Below are 21,596 nucleotides of genomic sequence, written 5' to 3' on the forward strand. Positions count from 1 at the left end.
TGGTGCTCCTCACGAGTAAAAGGCGATGACTCAGGATCTGTATGTTTACATCCGTTTCATATACAGATGTGTACAAGTCAGAGCTCAAATTCCACGACCGTCTTAGTCACTCTCAGATTCTGGAAGTGGCGCTTTGCGAGAGTGACTCCAACAAAACAAATTGGGGCCCCCAAGTCTCCTCCTTTCCTCCTTCCATCTGAGCCCCCTACGTAGTTGGGGCAATGGAACATCTGACTGCCCTTCCGCCACGGAACAGTCTACCTTCCTATCACTCTCACAGGAAATCTCTGGGCTTCTCTGGCGGTGCTGCGTAATTCCAACATCAGGGGTCCCTCCCTCCAACTCAGCTGGCTCTCCGCTGCCTCCGGAGGACCCCCTGACAGGAATGTATGACTGCCCCGTCTTAGGAAAATATACTTTGTAACTAAGTGCCTGAGTTTGCTGGGTTTGCTGCCATTTTCCTCCTCCCTCCCCATCCCCATTCCTTTTGTGCAGTGTCTTTTTAGATTGTAAAACTGAAGACTCTGAAAGCTTTTCCAGCTGAAGGACAGGCTAAACATGCTTTAAATAAAGAGACAGGCATACAGGGCTAGGACTAGTGTTACTGTAACCAAGCAGATACCAGAAATCCAGGTACCATAACCCTGATTCCTGGCTAGCACAAGCCCCGTTGGCATCACAGCCTTTTCAATGCCCCACATCAGAGGATGCTGCAGTTACCGGTAGTATTAATCGGGTCTCCCTTGCTGTGAAATCTAGAGACTAATACTTCAATATATTTTTTTTTAAAAAAAGCTTTCCATTGATATTCAGGCAAGATGGAGGTAATAGCACTTCAGATTTCAAGGGCCTCATGTGCCTTTTCAGGCCTAATGAATTTACAGGAATTGGTTGTCTCCTACTAGCACATTTAACAGAACTAATGGATATACATTAACCTTTTGGTACTAGATTTCCCGATACTAGCTACAAATGTAAAAGGCATTAGTAGGAAATGTCCAGAAACGATGCACTGTGGTATAATCTTGAGAATTAGTCTGCAAAAGTGCCCCAAGCCAAGGTGAACTGAGGTGTAATGAGGGTGGAGGGGTTAAGGAAACATGTGCAAGTTATACTCGAAATTATGTTAGTGTGTTAAGAAGAGTAGAAGAAGCCTTGAGTCTTTGCTAAGACAACTTAGGGAAAAAAAACCCTGAAAGGGCAACTGAAGTGACCCAGAGAGTAGAATAGTGTTCTTACTAGGAAAGGCTAAAAGCATCTAGGGCGTTTTAGCATAGAGAAGGGGCGGGTAAGGAGGGGGACACAACAGGGGTGTGTGAAATTATGCATGGTGTGAAAAAGGCGATAGACATATTTCCTCTGCCTTCCTCTTGTTTGTGGCAAGGTACCGGGTATATAAAAGGAGAACCCAGCAGAGATTTGAAATCACAAACATGCAGCAAAGTAAAGCATGGGAAAACAGGCTGTTAGACCTTTAAAATATGTCCTAAGTTCCTTCCAAAGTTTCCCTAGCATAGAAAAAGACCACATATTTGTTTTTCAATGGTTTACTTATAAACTCTTCAAAGGTCAGGTTCATGTGCTTTTCCATATAGCGGTCAGAAAACAAAGGCAGTGAAATTTGGCTTTGGTTACAGAAAGTTCCTACCGGTAAATCCTCAAGGGAAGCCTGTTAGAGCCATGTGGTCTGAGCTTGGAGCAACCCGCTCAGACCTCTTTACATACTAAGCTAGACTGAAGGAGACCAATAGTCCAAAGGTGAACTAAGCCTGGCAGGGCAGCTTACTCTATGGTCTTAACCCCTTCATGCATTAATTAGACTTTGGTTATATGAGGCTGGTTAATGCACACCCATCTTGTAATACTAGAACTTGTAGACATCCAATGAAGCATTTGTAAGAATTTACAATTCTTTTATATAAATATTATAATTGTTATTAATTTTCCAAGCAAACAGGCCACATGTCTGAGGCAGACAGGTCTCACACCATTTTGACTCTCAAAATGACCAAATGTTTACCAAATGGGTCTCTGCAAGGAAGGAGGGGTGAGGGATTTAATTGTTCCAGGAATTAAAGAAGATTACCATCTCAAAGGAATGGCCAGGCTACTGAGAAGAGGCATCACATAACGCCTTTTTGTGTGGTGTAGGTGTGATGCATCTGGGGTGGTTGTTGTCTTGGGATAACATCTTCTGTGATTGGATGCTGTTTCTGGGGGGTGGGCTAGACTCCAGGAGGGATTTTGAAATGTCTTTATAAGAGCATGCCTGCTTTGTTCTGGGTCTTTTCCCTGAAAACACCAACAGCTTCAATAAAGATCAAGCTTACTAGCTGCTTTGCTTCTCAATTTTCTCTGGTTGGCCTGTTTTTTACTCCTACCAATGGAGAACCTGCAAAGGACTTTGCAAGGGCTCTTGTGTACCCCATAAGGGAATAAGGGCAGATTTTTTTCTTACAACAGAGCTGAATAGTGGGAGACTCAGGACAGACTTGTCCAGCTCTATCCCAGAAACCAGACGTTCCTGCTTTACTCTATCACCCCAAAACTTATACGCAGTAGACCATATCCAGCATTTAGGCATTTGGGAGATTATAAAAATCATGGAGTTTGGCAAACACCCGCTCCATATCCCAACACCCAAATTATATGAAGTGTTATTAGTGATAACGGAGTTTTGTAGGAATAGAAGAGAAGAAGGCATATGGACAAAGTAGGCTCAGATCTACTTATTCTGACCTAGGAACTTACAGACTTCTTGGTCTACTCACAAGTAACAGAGCATAAACGGTCAGTTGCAGGGTTTTCTGATGATTGATGATGGGACTCTGATGGGAGGGACAAAGGTCACATACCCAGGGCCAGCGCAGCCATTAGGTGGGGTGAGACTACCACTTCAGGCAATGGGAAACCCAAAGCAGCCCCGCTCCCCCTAACAGGTGCCTTGCCTGCCCCACGGCTTCCACCACCGGCCAAGAAGCAGCAAGCTGATTTTGGTCAACAGCTTGCCAAAATTGCATGAGATCTTGTAGAGCATGCAAGATCTCACTCAAAATCAGTGTTAATACCAGTGGCACCTCTCCACCAGTGGCAGAGGCAGGGAGGTGGTGCAGGCAGCAGTGGCAGGGCAGTATTTCCCATTTCACCTCAAGTTTTACCCTTGCGCGCACCACAGCCCCACCACCTCTGCCACTGCCACTGCTTGGCACCTGGCTCCTTTCGACCAATCGGCGGAGCCCATGTCACATTTCACAGGTACCCAGTGTGACACCTTTCAGGGAGTGGGGGGGGGGCTAGACACTCCCTGGCACAGCAATAGAAATCATCACCAGGGTTTCCCCAAATTTCCTGTGGTTTGTGGCTCCAGGAGCTGGCTGTGTATGTGCTGGTCTTGCTGGAGGAAAACATAGGGGGGCAAGAGACTAGGTTTTTTACTTCACAAAGACTAAGCCCCAAATCCTTCCATCCAAAATACATCCAAAATTTGGAATGTTGGTGGGGAAAACCCCCACAAACATGACTTGCTGCTGTTGTTCACATTTTGACTTGTCCGTTTTGTTGAGACAAAAAACAGGGCATTTTTTTTGCAACTGAAAGCACCCTAGAAGGAATAATGACCCCCACACACACACTCCATCACCAACCAGCCTGCTTCAGCTGCACCGCAACAGTTATCCTGAATCCGCAACACGTTTGAGCCACCAGGAACCACAAGGGTGTGTGTTGCACATCCTTCTCAGGTCACTCCTTGGCATACACAAAGTAGCAAATGTGGTGCCCTTAATTTATCTCAACATGAAAAATAACTGAGGCAAAAGTCTCCCTCCCACTTTCATTTTTTAAGTTTGCTTTTAGTTTGATTAATTGCTTGCTTATACAAGCCAACCCATCACTAAAGCAAGTTAAATAATTGTTATTCCAGAACAACTGATAATGTAACGTATCCTCTGTAGGACGGTATCATTTCTCTTGTCCTTGGTTTCCTGGTGCCGCATCAAAGCTTTTTCACATGGCTATTCATCCCTGTCTCCACATCTGTATGCAAAATGTTACCTTTCTGGCTCCTTTTTAATTAACATGCAAGTGAGCAGGTAACATTCTCTTTTGAAATCCTGTTGGCATGCTGCTCTGTTGCTGGATTAAAGACATGGAGTAGATCCAGATTTAGCGGTGCGTAGAGTAGACCCACTGAAATGAATGCGATGTAAGTTAGTAATGAAGAACCTGGATCCCATTGATTTCAGTGCATCTACTTTGAACATAATTAAGAGTAGGTCTAATTCACGGCAATTCACACTGCACTAAAAGATGGTCTGCACACACGTAAATGCACCCAAGTTGTCACTCAGGTGGATCAAGCTGGGTCTGGGCTGTTTGGCTTCAGTTTCCAGGGCAGGGACTCACATGAATGAATACTCTGCACAGAAAAATATCCTCACACAGAAAACTAGCATGTTAGGGGGGAACCCTCTATGGAGGAGCATTTGGTCCATAGCTGTCAACTTTTCCCTTTTTTTTTTTAAGGGAAATCCCCTTATTCCAAATAGGATTCCTCGCAAGAAAGGGGAAAAGTTGACAGCTATGATTTGGTCCCATCTGCAGTCTGAAGCGGTGCCTTCTCACCTGGACACAGGTTTGACCACCTCAGTGACAACCAGGCATGAGAGCCTTTAGGGGATCTTTTGGTGTAAGATGGACATAAATAAAACTCCTACTTACTTTATGAGCAGGCTGGCAAAAATGCTGATTGCTGCTGAAATAACCCTGGAGAAAGATGAAAAGAAACAGGAAGCCTATAGGTAGAGTTTTGCTCCAGCCCATAACGATAAAATGGGCTAAATTTGGATCAATGAGAGATGAGAGTCCAATGAATATTGCAGTGTGTGTGTGTGTGTGTGTGTGTGTGTGTGTGTGTGTGTGTAAGGCTTTTTTTTAACACAACATTTGTTCTCAGGGGGAGAATGGGTAGTTGTCAAGCTTCTTGGACAGGCATAGGCAAACTCAGCCCTCCAGATGTTTTGGGACTACAACTCCTATCATCTCTGTCCTGTTAGCTAGGGATGATGGGAGTTGTAGTCCCAAAACATCTGGAGGGCCGAGTTCGCCTATGCCTGTTCTTGGATATTAATCTTTATTTTTAAAATGAGCTGAGAATGGCAAGCAAAAATTGCTAGTGATCATCCAAAGGGCCCAGCCACATCTGTCTCGTTGGGTGAAGAATAGGACAGAAATTTTGTCCAGGGAGGGTGCTGTTTTGTCAGTTACCAGAATGCAAGCTATGGAATTGTAAGGTTTGAAAGGAGTCATTTTTTGTAATTATTTATAAAGTTCATAATAAAGTTTTAGAAAAAGAATTCTAAGTGCATTTAAGGGAGACTAAAATGGACAAAATTCAAGTAAAAGTATTGGCACAGTTCAACAATGCACAGATAAAATGATTGCTTTGATTCATGCACTGCTAACAAGCGCCTTGAAATTGCTGTTTGCTTTCAATTCAGCTGGCAGGTGTCCCCATTCCATAGACCAATTTGAAAATGCTTGTAAACTACTCAACTTAGATTTTTGAAAGGATTCACTTCTCTAGGACATGGTATCCACCTGCTTTAATGACTGTGGTTATATTTAAATGGTATTGTTTGACAAGGAAATCATCTGCTGCACAGATTAACAAAGCTTGCCATTGGGACGCCACCATCTTTTAAGTTTGCACCAGTAGGAAAAGAACTCTTGGGGGGCTATTTCTCATGAACTCTGTTATCACTGCAGATCACCAAAGCATGCTATTTTTAATTGTGTTAATAAGTATAGGGGTGTTCTGATGAGCGCTCGTAGTTCACTTCGGCATTATTAATTGCACACAGAGGTCTAATTATAACTGGCTTTAGTTACTCTGCTCTTGGTACATGTCATTGGAAGTGATCAAATATTGTAAAATGGAAAAAAGAGAGATCTATTTCCCTCCAGGCAAAAAAGAAAAAAGGAAGGAAGAAAAATTGTGAGTCAGCCTCATGACTAACGATAGTTTTAGGAGAAATAATGTTGGCAAGAAAGGGATGAATGTGACTTAATTGGCCACCAGCTATTCTCTTGGAACTTTACTAGAACCATGAAGCTGTAGAACGAACTGAACCACATTAGACTGCAGGTGATGGTATCACATTGTTTTTTTAAATGGAAACATCAAATCCCCAGGCACATCAGGGAGGCAGGTTCTACTTTCACTCTCTCCTTGCTCTGCTACATTTCTGCTTGAAGGAATTTAAACAAACAAACAAACAAAATATGTGAGAGTCCTTACAGCCACTTTACAGACTGTGGACGTAAGTTCTTAACAGTGTTCACTATTGCCACCTCTCTTCCCCTTCAAACGCTTCCACAAAACCTACCTTCTGTGAAGCTTAAACTGAATTGCAGGAGGTGAGAAACGAATGGTTAAGAACATGCATCCGGGTTTGTGCAACCTCTCCTACTGCTCACTGATTCATGGCCCAAATCCATGAGGATTAGGATATGGTACAACCACTGGGCCCTCACTGGAGGGGAAGCCACACTGGTGTAAGCCCACCCTTCCAGCAGAAGCTCTTCCACCTGGTAACAGGACATCTGGCAGGTAGAAGTCACACCTACCAACAATCCACCCAGCATAAACAACCAAAGAAAGGGGCTCAATGGGGCTAGGCTGGGGGAGAGCGTCTCATTTCTTGCTGTATCAAGGGAACACTAACATGGTCATTGGCCATGCTAGCTGGGATGGATGGGAGTTCTAGTCAAACAACATCTGGAGAGCACCATGTCAGCTACCCTAATCTAATGTATTACATGTTTACAATGCCCTTTCTCCAAGAAGCCCAGGGCAGTGTGCATGGTCTCCCCTGCCCTCTTTAGCCTCATAATAACCCTGTGACAAAGTTAAGGTGAAGGGTTCGTCAGGAATATTGTGTCCAGTTCTGGATGCCACAATTTAAGATGGATGTTGACAAGGTGGAACATGTGCAGAGGAGGGCAACCAAGATAATTAAGGATCTGGAAACTATGTTGAGGGAGTTGGGTATGCTTAGCCTGGAAAAGAGGAGACTGAAAGGGGATATGACAGCCATCTTCAAATATCTCAAGGGCTGTCACAAGGAAGATGGAGCAAGCTTGTTTTCTCCTGCTCTGGGGGGTAGCCCCCAAACCGATGGCTTGAAGTTACAAGAAAGGAGATTCCAACTAAACATCAGGAAGAATTTTCTGAAGGTAAGGGTGGCTCGACAGTCTCCCTTGGGAGGTTGTGCACGTCTTCCTTGGAGGTTTTTAAGCAGAGGTTGGATGTCCATCTGTCATGGATCCTTAGCTGAGGTTCCTGCCTTGAAGAGGGTTGGACTAGACCAGGGGTCCCCAAACTAAGGACTGGAGGCCGGATGCGGCCCATGGACAGGTCTGGGAATCGGCGTGTTTTTACATGAGTAGAATGTGTCCTTTTATTTAAAATGCATCTCTGGGTTATTTGTGGGGCATAGGAATGCGTTCATTTTTTCCCCTTCAAAATATAGTCCGCCCCCCTGCCCCAAGGTCTGAGGGACAGTGGACCGGCCCCCTGCTCCCTTGCAATGAACCCAGAAGTGACACAAAAAGGGCAAAACAGCCCTAAAGAGCATGAAAACTGCAAAAATGTTGCAAAAGCAGCATCTAGCAATCCCACAAGCTTTTGCAAGTGCAATCCCGGGAGCCCTTTCACTGGAGAGTTCGACTTTGAGCAAGCTTTGGAAGACGTGATTGTGGTGGAGTTTGGTAGATCTGGTAAGTGCTGCTGTTTTTATTTTTAAGGGTATTTCAAGGGTTTCCAGAGGTTTAGAGACTGTTTGCAGGCTTTTCCAATGGTGTTCCTAATATGCACCTTTCACTTAATGTGCGGTGCCTGGAATGTAACCCCCACGTAAATAGGGAGTTGTCTGTACTCATTTTTTCCACAGGAATCAAGCAGATATTAACCTCACATTAAAGAAAATTATTAATAGTAATATTGTCATCTTCATGATTTGATGTGATATCTTGAGTTTTATTATTCAATTGGAGAATTTGTAGTGCCACGTCAGAATCCTGGCTTGTGCAGGAGAGCAGAAGAGAAGGGAGGCAGCACAACAGCAATGGCTTAAAAGAAAGGGAAAGGTCCTTCACACAATGTATTTGACTCCTGGTACCATGCATTGCCTTCAGGAGGATGTTCCAGATTCAATGTATTGATTAAGAACAGGGATTTCATTAGTAAGCAAATATGCACAACATCCACCCACTGAGCTGAACTTTCTCTAGCTGAATAAACTGAGAGGCTTGCTCTCAAGTTTCTGTTCATATTAAAGCTACTATAACATATAACATTATCATAGAATCCTAGAGTTGGAAGAGACCACAAGGGCCATCCAGTCCAACCCCCTGCCAAGCAGGAAACACCATCCAAGCATTCCTGACAGATGGCTGTCAAGCCTCTGCTTAAAGATCTCCAAAAAAGGAGACTCCACCACACTCCTTGGCAGCAAATTCCACTGCCGAACAGCTCTCACTGCCAGGAAGTTCTTCCTAATGTTTAGGTGGAATCTTCTTTCTTGTAGTTTGAATCCGTTGCTCCATGTCCGCTTCTCTGGAGCAGCAGAAAACAACCTTTCTCCCTCCTCTATATGACATCCTTTTATATATTTGAACATGGCTATCATATCACCCCTTAACCTTCTCTTCTCCAGGCTAAACATACTCAGCTCCCTAAGCCATTCCTCCTAAGGCATCGTTTCCAGGCCTTTGACCATTTTGGTTGCCCTCCTCTGGACACGTTCCAGCTTGTCAGTATCCTTCTTGAACTGTGGTGCCCAGAACTGGACACAGTATTCCAGGTGAGGTCTGACCAGAGCAGAATACAGTGGTACTATTACTTCCCTTGATCTAGATGCTGTATTCCTATTGATGCAGCCCAGAATTGCATTGGCTTTTTTAGCTGCTGCATCACACTGTTGACTCGTGTCAAGTTTGTGGTCTACCAAGACTCCTAGATCCTTTTCACATGTACTGCTCTCAAGCCAGGTGTCACCCATCCTGTATTTGTGCCTTTCATTATTATTTTTAGCCCATAGGATGTGTGTGCCAAGGCTGCAGAATAGGAGAGGTGGCGGCATGGAAATGAGGGTGATCTGTGTGCAAGTGGGGGTTGAGAAATGGAAGGAGGGGAGAAGGAAAAGGAGGGCTGTGAAAGAGGGAGGTGACAGCATGGAAACGGGAGCAAAGGTGAAACCTGGAGTAGGAAAGGGGCTGCAGAATGGGCAGGGATGGTGGCTTCACAACTGGGTAGAAATTGAACACGGTCCATAGCAGTTGCAGAATGGGAAGTTGCAGGAGGTTATCATGGGGGCCGGCTTGTGTTTAAGGGGTGGTTGCACAAAAGGAGGGGAGGCCAGTGTGGATGTGAAGGTGAAGAAAGGGGTGCAAAGTGGGGCTGCAGAATAGAAGAGACGTGGCCAGAAATGGGGTTGAGAAGGAGTAAATGGAGTTCAGTAGTTGCATGGGGTGGGAAGGGGAAGCTCTGGGGATTAATGTGGGGAAAGTGGAGTGGCCCCTAGCCCCTAGCGGGTGCTTGTGTGTTCACACATCCAAATATCACTTTTAGAGTGTGTAGATTTGCAGATTAATCTTCCAATTTCACAGCATTTAGTGTAACACAGAGGAAACGGCAAACAGCTTCTGGGGAAAGAAATGAAGGGCACCCTTTATCCCTTTGCCTCCCTTGCTTTCTTTGGGATTTGTGTGTGTGGCAATGGTTGGGATGAAAAGGAAACTGCATGAACTTTACCCTCACCCAACTCAGTAGAGCCAGTGCAGTGTAGTGGTTAAGAGCGGTAGACTCGTAATCTGGGGAACCAGGTTCGCGTCTCCACTCCTCCACATGCAGCTGCTGGGTGACCTTGGGCTAGTCACACTTCTCTCTGAAGTCGCTCAGCCTCACTCACCTCAGAGTATTTGTTGTGGGGGAGGAAGGGAAAGAGGAATGTTAGCCGCTTTGAGACTCCTTTGGGTAGTGATAAAGCGGGATATCAAATCCAAACTCTTCTTCTTCTTGAGACCCAAGGCCTAGTTCCTTTCCCTTCCCCAGTAACTTCAGTGGTGAAGACAGGGTGCCAAAGAATCTGAGGGGAAAGAATTGGTCTTTCATGGATGAATGCAAACAAGGTATAGGGGTGTGTGGGTGTTTGCGCACTGTACTGTCCTCAGTTTACTTTGGTTTATCAGGGGTGGCCTGCTCTTCTAGTTCCATTAGTGGGTGTTCAGTTTGAATATCTGTACTTCTACCTGTTTAATTGCAGAGAAACACGAGCGGATGAATATTCATAGTGATAGCAGTGCATTGAGACTGGCACATCCCGAAAGGCAGCTCTCTGTCTCGTCAACCAAGGAGTACCCCGCTGCCATCAGCACTAATGAGACTCCATGCTGACAATGCTGTTGCCCTTCACCTGACTGATGAGGAAATAAAAAGCTGAAATAATCGGCTCTTCTCGGCCCTTGCAGACAATTTATCTGATGGGTTTCAACAACAGTAGATGCAATTTGCAAAATGCAAAACATGATTTTGGCCTTTTCCCGTTGTTAATTAGTGCAGTCTTCCCAGTCTCATCTCTGCTACAGTCCTTACAGCCACTTTACAGACTGTGGAAATAAGTTCTTAACAGTGTTCACTACTGCCACCTCTCTTCCCCTTCAAACTCTTCCACAAAACCTACCTTCTGTGAAGCTTAAGCTGAATTGCAGGAGGTGAGAAATGAATGGTTAAGAACATGCAACCAGGTTTGTGCAACCTCTCCTACTGCTCACTGATTTATGGCCCAAATCCATGAGGATTAGGATATGGTACATCCACTGGGCCCTCACTGGAGGGGAAGCCACACTGGTGTAAGCCCACCCTTCCAGCAGAAGCTCTTCCACCTGGTAACCGGCCACCTGGCAGGTAGAAGTCACACCTACCAACAATCCACCCAGCATAAACAACCAAAGAAAGGGGCTTGATGGGGGAGATCCTGAGGGGCCAGTCATGCGCCCTTGCGACTGGATGGATACTATGGCAGCCAAAGTGGCAGTGCATGGGGACACGTACTGTAGGAAACAATGGGCTGCCTCTGATAAATGAAAAGCTTTTGAAGCAGAAACTGCTTTCACATGCCTAAAAATTCTATTTGAAAGCTGAAAGTTTTGATACATATGCTGCAGGAGTTGCCAAGGTTCTGTATCAAAAGGCCAGATTCTGAAATTCAGAGTGTGTGCATAATCACATAGGTTCCTTAAGCATGCATAGTTTCTAATTCTAAGTTTTCTGAGAGGGTTACAACAGAAAATTGATTCTAGATAATAAGAGAAAGCCACAACATCTCTTGTTCTCTCAAGTATAGTTGGTGTTAGTTCAAAAGAACCCCACCTGCCATGCTAAAATCTGCAACACACATACAAACATCTTGCCGCAGCCACAAAGCATGCACACTTTTGGAACTGAAAAGAAGTTAACAGAAAAAGCTGCACTGAATAATAGGTGGCACCTTGTTACCTGTCACTGTTTCAACATCACCATGCTGCATGGTACAGCCCCTCCTCTCTCTTCCCAGCAGGCACTGACACTTCTCAGATACATCAGACTTGACCTCCTGCTGGGAGTTAGATTGAGATAGAGGAACTACTTGTTCCTCCTCACAAATGAGGAGCCTGTTTCTTCTTTTCCAAAAGAGGCACTGTATATACACTGCACTCTGCTATTTTTAAGGGTGACTTGGCACTAGTTAAACCACTGGTAAAACTAAGCTTATTCTGTACAGTGACAAAACCTGTTGCGTACCAAGGTGCAGCACCCCACCCCCTGGGGGCCAGACCCACAAGGGGAAGACACAACAACTTATATGGGATTAAAATTGGCCACAACTTTATTAAATTCAGATTTAGGAAATCTTGGCATAGGCATTGGCCAGCCAGGGATCTGAGGCATGACAGGGTCAGTTAGGGGAAGATGGGACCAGAGCAAAACACGAGTTTATGCAGCTGCTCCCTCTCTGAATTGCTGAGGGGAGCTCTATGGCCCACCCACCATGCACTTGTGGACAGAGATTCCCTCAAGACGCCTTTAATGGGGTACCCTGTTACCACTGCCACGAAAAGCGGGTGAGTCACCATTTCACCCCTTCATCAGATGTAGGACTAAAGGATTCCGCCCAAGGCCCAAGCCAAAGTTGTGACAATTGCTATGGGGAAGACTAAACCTGCAGAGCAGGGGAAATTCCTTCCCGGCTCTGAAAAAACAGAAACCATCATACGACCACAGCAACGCCCGCATTCCTATAAAGGAAAAGGTTAGCCTGTAAGAAAAGCGAGATTAGAGGGAGGGGTGAGTAGGTGATGCTCCTGGACCGACTGCACTGCTGTTGCCTGAGCAGAGAGAAGTCTCCCTCAACATGGCCCCTCCTGTTGCCCTGCCCCCCAGGCTGCCACAGATAGGCTAGGGTTTGAATCTGGGTTTGGCGAGAACCAGAAGCCACTGTGACGGCCGGGGAAGCATAATCACGGTCCAAGAAGAAATGGTGTGGCTGCAGGAGGATGGAGGAGTCCCTGCCGCCCACCGGCAGTGGGCGGTCGTTATACTCCAGCTTCAAAATTTGGCTGCTTCTGTTTTTATTGTGGAGGGAAATTGGCAGTCCACTATGAGTGCGATCAGCCTGTCAGATGTTATATAGACATATAATTTAAAACTATTGCAAAGATTTATTGCCCAACCAAGGATTTGCTTCTTATTGAATGCAGCGCTGTATTTTTTGCTCCGCAAGACGCACCCGACCATAAGACGCACTTAGTTTTTAGAGGAGGAAAACAAGAAAAAAAAAATCCTGAATCAAATGTTGTACTAAACTGGTATTTAATAAACAACCTGCCCCCCCCCATATTTTATTAAAGTTGGAAGAGGGAGGGAGGGAAGGAAGGGAGAGGGAGAACTCACATTTGTGGGTGTCTGTGGGTGACGCTGGAATTCCTGCGCAAGAGGAGCCGCGCACAACATCAAGCAAGTGGAGCAGCAGCCGCTTACACACTGTGTGCGAGAGCCGCACACAGCATGTACTGGTAAGCAGCTGCCGCTTTTCTTGCTGTACAGCGAGCAGGGAGAAGGGACGCACGGCAGCCCCATCCACCCCTCCTCCCTGCTCGCTGTACAGGAAGAAAAGCGGCAGCCACTTACAGTTTTACCCTAACTTTCCGCAACATGCTAGTTTCCTATGTGCAGGATTTATTTTTTAAAATGCTGGGGGAAACATGCTAATATTGCCAAGGTTGTAGGTTTGATCCCCATATGGGACGGCTGCATATGATGATCCTCAGGATCCCTTCCAACTCTACCATTCTATGATTCTATGTGAACTCCCACCTACATTCTGACTTACTAAAGCCTAGATACAGTTTTCACCAGGGAGCCATAGGAATGAATGTTGCCTAAGGATTACGCTCTGGATTCAGAAGCTTCCATAGCAGCTCAGGGTAAATGAAAGGCTCTCTGGAATGAGGCATCAAAGGGAGAAAAGGTATAGAAGACCCTGTACTCATTTCCCCCCCTCAAAATAAGCCCAAAAAGGCACAGAGGTTATCCAGCATTACTTGTGGTGTGACAGCTCTGAGCTGTAGCAACTCTCCAAATGAGCAGGGTCTTGGAGTGGAGACAGATTTACTTCAGTATTGGCAGACGACTGGAAGGATGGTGTGGAGATTTGCCTGTCTCTCCCAACCTGCCACTGACACAGCATTCATACATACAGAAAGACTCACAGAGCAATGCTTCAAGTCATGATTTATCACCGATGACATACTGAACATAATCGCAGCATAAGAACGAACACAGAAATCATGATTACAAACATAAGAATAACCCATTTAAACATTCCGCAAAACCAATGCTAGTGTCTGTTTCACTGTAAGCAAAAAAGGGGGGAAAGATTTAACAACTGTTTTAGTAGGTAGTTTATTAGATAAAGCACTGTGAGCAGTGATATGAAGAGATTAGAGCAGCCAAAGTGATACTGGTGGGTTTTAAAAGGCAAACACAGGATTTCAGTATAATATGACCATTATTTCAGAATATGCCCTATAATAGTAAGCACACAGGAGATATTTTGTGCAGACACGTGCTAAAGGTTTAAAAATGTTAGTTTAAAATTGACTTGTGTGCTCAGAAATTTGCTCTACTACTCCTCCTCTTGTTATTAAAACCAGGAATGTTAAACTGCATACAAATTTATTTCAATTCAGGAATGGAAAAGCCGAGGCCCTACAACTCAGCTGGACTACAACTCCTTCAGCTAGACTACAACTCCCATCATTCCTGACCACTGGCCATGAGGGCTGGTGGGAGCTGGAATCCAGCAACAACTTGAGGGCCATACTTTCTCACCTCTGCACAAACTCTGGTCTTAATTTAAATATTACTGCTATTAGAATCCTAACTTGAACTAACATTTCAATTCTCCTTAAAATAAAAAAAACACAAGTCTGCCACTAAAGGGGTCCAAATTGTATCAAGTCTAACTAAATCTAGAATGTGTGTCCTCCACCCCCAAAATCATGATATAAATGAAGTGGATCTGTTGCTTAATAGTTGTTTCTAGGTTGAGGTACATAATTTCAATCTGTCTGAAAAGCAGGGCTGCGCTAAAGATTCCAGCATCACGATGCTTGAATTTTTTATTTCTTAACAGGTAATAGCTGAAATGACACCACACAGTCTACAAGCCACTTAGATGGTGCCTCCCAAACCTTTCCTTGCCGAATTTTCTCTGGCTTGTAGTTAGAAGAGCCATCGTAGATTATATACTGTGTGCAGTAACTCTGGTCAGAAGCAATCTCAGCATGATAGGCTACAGTATTGATTGTCTGTGTCACATCACTATCCGATTTGGGTTTCCTCAGCAGTATCTGTCCTCCACCTGCTTTCACCAGTTCCTTCAGATCATCTTTGTTGTGCTCCTTAAACAATCCCAAAAAATAGAAGTAGCAGCCATCAAACAACTTTGGCAACTAAAATAAAGAAAGGGAAAAAAAATATGAAGAGTTGGTCACACACAAACAGACAGATTTTAAAAACCCCGAAGCTGTAATACAGTTTCCTTACAATACATATCTCTCTCTCTCTCTCTCTCTCTCTCTCTCTCTCTCTCTCTCTCTCTCTCTCTCTCTCTCTCTCTCTCTCTCTCTTTCTCTCTCTCGAAGTCCAAAGTCAAGTTCCTCATCATACTCTGTATGAACAACAGTCTTAAAAACAGCAACTAGCTCTTGCCCACCAATCCACCTATCACTCTGCCAAGCCACTGGCTGATGCGGCCGACATGGTTGCAAAGTAACTGCTCAGCAGGAGCGCAATTGCTCAGCAACAGAATACTGACAAACAGTGCAACTTTTGTTTGGAAAATGAGGTCAGTTTGACCGGGGGGAAAATACCTTACATCTGCCCAGCAGACAAAGACTATGTACCGCTGAAAGGAAGTTAGAGAGGAGACAAGAGTCAGGAGTCTAAGGGTGGTAAGGAAGGCCAAGGACTGAGAATTGCTTTTGGAGGGGGGGTTATATTAAATTGGGGAGCTAATTGATAGGAAACCCCAAGGAGGGTTGCAGAAAAGGGCAATAGGAGATATCATGGTCTCAGCATCCCTAGGAACACGAAGAGTTGTGCTGTGGTGCGGGAAAGGCGAGAGAAATATAGAATGGACAAAAGTTACAATACAGAGCAGAGTTGCCCAACCGGTCGAAAGGTAGATCCCCGGATGGTTGTGGTCAATCATAAGCAATCTTGGGGTGCCAATTGATCACGTGATGAAAAAAAAACACCTTAAAGTCTCCGCCCCCCGCCGCCCTCGCTGTGTTTTGGGAGTTGGACGTTCCTGATATAGAGTATCAGAACAGAAATGGTTGTTGCTGGGAATTCATGCAGAGTGTGAAGAGCTGAATTTCATATACTGATGAAAAACAACCACCCAGATCTTTGCCTCTAGTCATAGATAATTAACTAAAAAGGGTTACAAAGTAATCTCAAGAGATTTCACAACCAAGAAAAATAACCCAATGGAAAGCTAAATAGGAAATTGTTTAAGCTGTATTTTCCCATTTCAGATGCATTTTCTTCTCAGTAAGAACTGAAAGCTGGTACTTGAGTGTACAAGAACAAAAACACAAAACCAAAACCCCTGGGGTACCAAGGGTTGGTGAAGGGTGAAAGCTTCAGCTCTTGGTGGTCCAGGCAGCATCTTATATAAATGTTTCCCAGACTTACCTTGAAAGCACTGAAAAGTTTTAGCTGCATATATGACAACAGAAATCCATTAACAGGTCAAAATCGCTTTGGGAAGATAGCCGCTGTCCACCACTTCTCAAAAGCAACTGCTGGAATAAACTATACACCTTTAATTCCCTTAGCCTGCACAGGTGGAAAATAGTAAAGGGCTACAACAACATATACCGGTAATAGTAAATGGGCTCCAAAACCAAACTTGAAGGTTAGCAAAGAAGCTCTCACCAGCTGCTCTTTGTTCAGTCGGCCTTGGCGTGGGCCACCATCTATTTCATACTTCTCTTCTTGCTCCCGAGCGCTTGTCTTCAGGCAGGCATCTACCCCTGCAATTTGGAAGAAAGGATGGACACAGAGGAGGAAATGTAGTGATTTATTTTATGTTGATAAAAAAACAACACTGTAGGAAGTGATAGCAACACTAGGGAAAGTCATCCTGAAAACAAAAGGCATAAATCAAACCCTGACAGAATGACCAGATATGGAACAGAATGGAATATGGTTGGCTTGAAAGAAGGACCTGTATGTCAAGCAACTGTTGCAATCTATGCTGAAAAGTTTCAATAAAAAATAGGAAGGAAGGAAGGAAGGAAGGAAGGAAGGAGAGGATAAACAGTGGGAGTAGGTGAATTTGTTTGTTACACTGCATGTTGCCTTATACAAAGTCAAAACATTGGCACAGTAGAAGAGTGGCTAGCACAGCTCCTCAGGATTTCAGATAGGAGTTTTAAATAGCCCAACACTACTCAAGAGATTGAACCTGGGACATTCTGCACACAAAGCATATGCTCCATCACTGAACCACAACAACACTTTCCTCAGGGCTGAGTGGTAAGTCAAAAGCTTCTCAACAAAACGGTTTTTATTTCATTTTAAGTAGGATTGAAGGAGGACCTTCAAATTTGAAGTAGGACCTTTCCGACAAAGGTCCGTATAATTAAAGCTATGGTTTTTTCCCCCAGTAGTTATGTATGGAAGTGAGAGCTGGACCATAAAGAAGACTGGTCGCCGAAGAATTGATGCTTTTGAATTATGGTGCTGGAAGAGACTCTTGAGAGACCCATGGGCTGCAAAAAGATGAAACTTATCCATCCTTAAAGGAATCAGTCCTAAGTGCTCACTGGAAGGGCAGATCCTGAAGTTAGGCCACCTCATGAGAAGAGAAGACTCCCTAGAAAAGACCCTGTTGGGAAAGATGGAGGGCACAAGGAGAAGGGGATGACAGAGGATGAGATGGTTGGACAGTGTTCTTGAAGCGACTGGCATGAGTTTGGCCAAACTGCGAGAGGCAGTGAAGAATAGGCGTGCCTGGCGTGCTCTGGTCCATGGCGTCACGAAGAGTCGGACATGACTGAACGATTGAACAACAACAAGGATTTGAAGGAAATGATTAGGCAGCAGCATCATGTAGGTGGCTCTGGGAGACATACAGCAAAGAAAGAGCAGAGTGGTTTGAGGGAGAAGGGGACCTGAGAAGCTCAAGAAGAGAATGCCACAAGCAGGCAGATATTGGGATATTTCACATGGGAATGAAGGGCTATTGGGTGTGGGCAGTGCCACCAAGGGCCTTAAAGGGGGAGTGAAATGTTTGTGCTTGATCCAGGGGTAGCAAGAGTTATGGAGGGGACATAACACGATCTAAACAAAAAAGGTGGGTGAATAGTTTTGGAAAAATCTTTACAGGCATTGAAATAACTGCAAGTCAAAGTGTATGTACAGTACCTGAGTTTGAGTGCCCACCCTTGATGGCTAGGTTTGCTTTTGGATTTCTATTTCTGGACAAACTCTCCTAACCTGCCAGTTGGCCTTGATCATAATTTTTAGCACATTGATTATTTTTGCACTTCAGATAATTAGTCCTAAGAGGAATTATGTTTGAACAGATGATGGGTTTGGATTGCTGCATTTGAAATCAACTTTAAATAATTCAGTTTTGCATAATGGGGAAGGGCGAGAGTCAGCCTAGCTGACAGCGCTTGCGGGCAATGAATGCACTGATGTTTTATAAAGTACTGTCTCCGTATCATACAAACATTGTTCAAGGAGAGAGGAAATCAAAGAAAATCAAAAGGACTGGTATGAATCATGGTAGCAACGTAAGGGTTTACTGGCTCAGCTATAAAATTCTACTTGCACAAGGGGAGTATTGCCAATTTCCCCCACTCTGGCTCCAGCTGAGAAACTTCTGAGCTCAGCTTTGGGAGACATGTGGGTGCATACCACTGGATTGGCAGTGGCTGGGATAGGAAAGCAGTAGTGTCTGCACAGAACACCATGCAATTATCTGCATTCAAGCTATATTCTCTATAAGCACTTGACGCAAGTGAGAAACTTCCAGCTTAGAAAAATATCAAATTATGATGTAACAGCATGAACAATGTGAAACAGTACAGTAAGTCATACAAAAGGTTCAACTTTTTTCTTCTTCCCCACTTCTATGTAAGCCTGGTGCAGTATGGTAATTTACTATACTGCTAGAGGCACATAAATTCAGTTGTGGCGCTGTTGTGTGCCTCTGCTGCCTTGGGGCGTGTCTTCTATATTACTTCCCATTATTTCATTGTTGTGACTATTTCTGGGACTATGCTGAGTGTAGGATACAGCATACATTATTCTACTGCATCCAGGTTGAGATTAAGCTTCACATATTGCTGAGTTTTTGCAGAGAAGGAAGGTGATCAGAAGCACAAATTATGATACTGGCAGCCTTCTTTGGTGCCCGTAATGCAAGTAGGATGTTTTGTTCTTAAAAAAAAAATATCTTTTAAAATGGCTGCATTTTAGCTATGGGATTTTGGAGACAGTTGCAGCATTCAGTTATCCAAGCATTGATTTATTAAGTTAAATCAACTGTAAGCATTGGCTCAATTCCAACAGCTAATCACATGCTAAGAACATTTAGTGTTGATAACTGAATCACAAAACATACTCTACCACTGTCAACTGATTCATGATCCAAATCCATGAGGATTAGGATATGGTACAACCATTGTCCCTATCTGGAGGGGAAGCCGCAATCCATCCTTCCAGCGGAAGCTCATCCACCCAAAAAAGGACTGACTATGGTGGTGGCAGCCAAGGTAACTTTGCCGCAAAACTGAGACTGAAGGAGCAGAAAAAGCAGACTTAGAATGCCCTGAAGTCCATGGCCCTGTTGATTCCAGAGAGCCGTGCTCAGTTTTTAACACAAACACTGAGCTGTCTTGTTGGCCCATCTTGCTCAGTTCTACCTGAGGTCTAGTTCAGTTTTGCTACCCAATATCTTTTTTTTTACTGGCAGTTCCAAGATCCCCAAATTATCAAAAATATTTTGATGGCTCTAATTCAATATATTCATTTGTTTATTTATTTAGACAATTTGTATACAATTTAATTACAGTTGTCTATAAATGGCGCACAAGAAACTCAACACAATGCTAATAAAAATCAGTTTAAATTGTAAAACCAGAACTCAGTTAAAATGCCTGTTGGCATAAAAATGGAGTCTTCTGTAAGATATGGTAAGTTCGACAGGAAGAGGGGCTGCCTGATTTGAAGGAAGTTCCCTAAAATTGGGCCCACAATACTGAATAGTGGATACGAGCTGTGCATCTGAGCCAATGGGGACTCCAAACAGCAGCTTCCCTGAAGACCTCAATAACCAAGCAGGGGAATCAGGAATCAGGTGGACCCTTAGGTATCATGTTCTCAAGGGCCTTCTGAACTAATGCAAGAACGCTGAACCTGGCCCTGTAGCATATGACCAGCCAGTGCAAAGTTTTAAATACTGGAGCTATCTGCTGGCAATTGTCTGTTCCCATCAACTGTCTAGCCATAGCATTTTGCACAAGCTGAAGCTTTTGGACGGGGCTAAAGGGTAGCCCACATAGAGCACATTGCAATAATCATGTCTTGAGGCTGCCAAAACACAAACCACTGTGCCAGACTAGGACTGCCTAAGAACAACTGTAGTTGGCACGCCAGCCTTGGCTGGTAAAAGGCACTCCTAGTCAGAGAGGCTACCTGAGCCTCCAGTGATAAAGATGGAACCAGGAGCATCCACATATTCCAAGCCTCTCCTTTCAGAGGAAGAACCACCTCAGCCAGAAGAGACAACTGGCCAAACTCCCAGACATGGGAACTCCCAACCCACAGTGCCGCCATCTTCCCAGGGTTCAAGCTCAGTTTATTGGCCCTCATCGAATCCATGGCTGCACCCAACAACAGTCCTCATCATGCACAGCCTCTCCTGACTCAAATATTATTCTATTCAATATCATGTGCCTGGGCAGCCATAATAAACATTGGGCTCATGTATTCCCCCCACCCCCCAGTACAGTGGTAGCTCTAGTTATGAACTTAATTCATTCCGGAGGTCCCTTCTTAACCTGAAACTGTTCTTAACTAGAGGAGTGCTGCCGCTGCGCTGCTGGCACACAATTTCCGTTCTCATCCTGGGGCAAAGTTCTCAACTCGAGGTAACTCTTCCAGGTTAGCGGAGTTTGTAAGCTGAAGCATTACTGATGTCCATGACATGATGGCATGATGTTGTGGTGCTGTTTGAAAGTATTTTAGGAAACATTAGGTTCTTGATGAAACCAAGGGATTCAGCTGGCACCCTATAGCTTCCAACTAAACTTAGGCAAGTGTGTCTCTAAGCAGCACCCATTATGTCCTTTCCCAAGCACTTATTTGCTGGCACAGCAAGTCTTAAGATTGGATCATAAAATGTTGCGTGCGCACTCTGATGAGATTTATTCCTCAGTTATGTCTAAGTGGACTTTGGCAATTGCCAAACAGAAGGTATGATAAATAAGCAAGAGTAAGAGGGGAACCATTTTTTCTAGACAAATGTTTCATCAGCAGGAGTCCAATTATTTGTTATAACAATCTTTAATGTGTAATGACTCTGAAGAAGACTAATAACAAAGACTGGTGGGAACAGATGGAGCCATGGTGTTAATTACAGGCACTTAGCTGCATCAGACCCCATGAGTTATTCCTAACATTTCCCACCAGGGAGGAGAATCACTGACTTTTTAAAGTAGCATGTTGCTTACTAAGCTGGGAATATTAAGAGGCAGGACTGTACTCAAAAGTAAATCCACACCTCATTAAAGGAGTATAAAACTCTATGTTGGATGCATTTTTTTGAAAGTGGTACCACACTCCATCTATGAACTGGAGAGGCCTGAAGTTCCCCACTTCACTGATGTCAAGATCTGTATGCACTGATCCATGACTGGTGCAGAAATTTGCCAGCTGGGTTGCTCACCAGGGCAAGATGTTTTGAGCATAT

At 44.3% G+C, this 21,596-nt stretch overlaps 1 protein-coding gene across 1 annotated transcript in view; it reads right to left on the bottom strand.

The window, feature by feature from the left end:
- Window positions 1-13,814: 13,814 nt before the first annotated feature.
- The window catches only part of BARD1 (BRCA1 associated RING domain 1), a 57,242-nt gene continuing 49,460 nt past the window's right edge, over window positions 13,815-21,596 (bottom strand). Inside the window, exons 10-11 of the mRNA XM_033171032.1 lie at window positions 16,547-16,644; window positions 13,815-15,054 (exon numbers count right to left, since the gene is read on the bottom strand). Coding sequence (XP_033026923.1) covers window positions 14,722-15,054; window positions 16,547-16,644 — 431 coding nt within the window. The 3' untranslated portion in view covers window positions 13,815-14,721. The remainder of the gene's footprint in view (window positions 15,055-16,546; window positions 16,645-21,596) is intronic.

The sequence above is a fragment of the Lacerta agilis genome, chromosome 1 (assembly GCF_009819535.1).
Source record: "Lacerta agilis isolate rLacAgi1 chromosome 1, rLacAgi1.pri, whole genome shotgun sequence".
NCBI classification, from domain to species: domain Eukaryota; kingdom Metazoa; phylum Chordata; class Lepidosauria; order Squamata; family Lacertidae; genus Lacerta; species Lacerta agilis.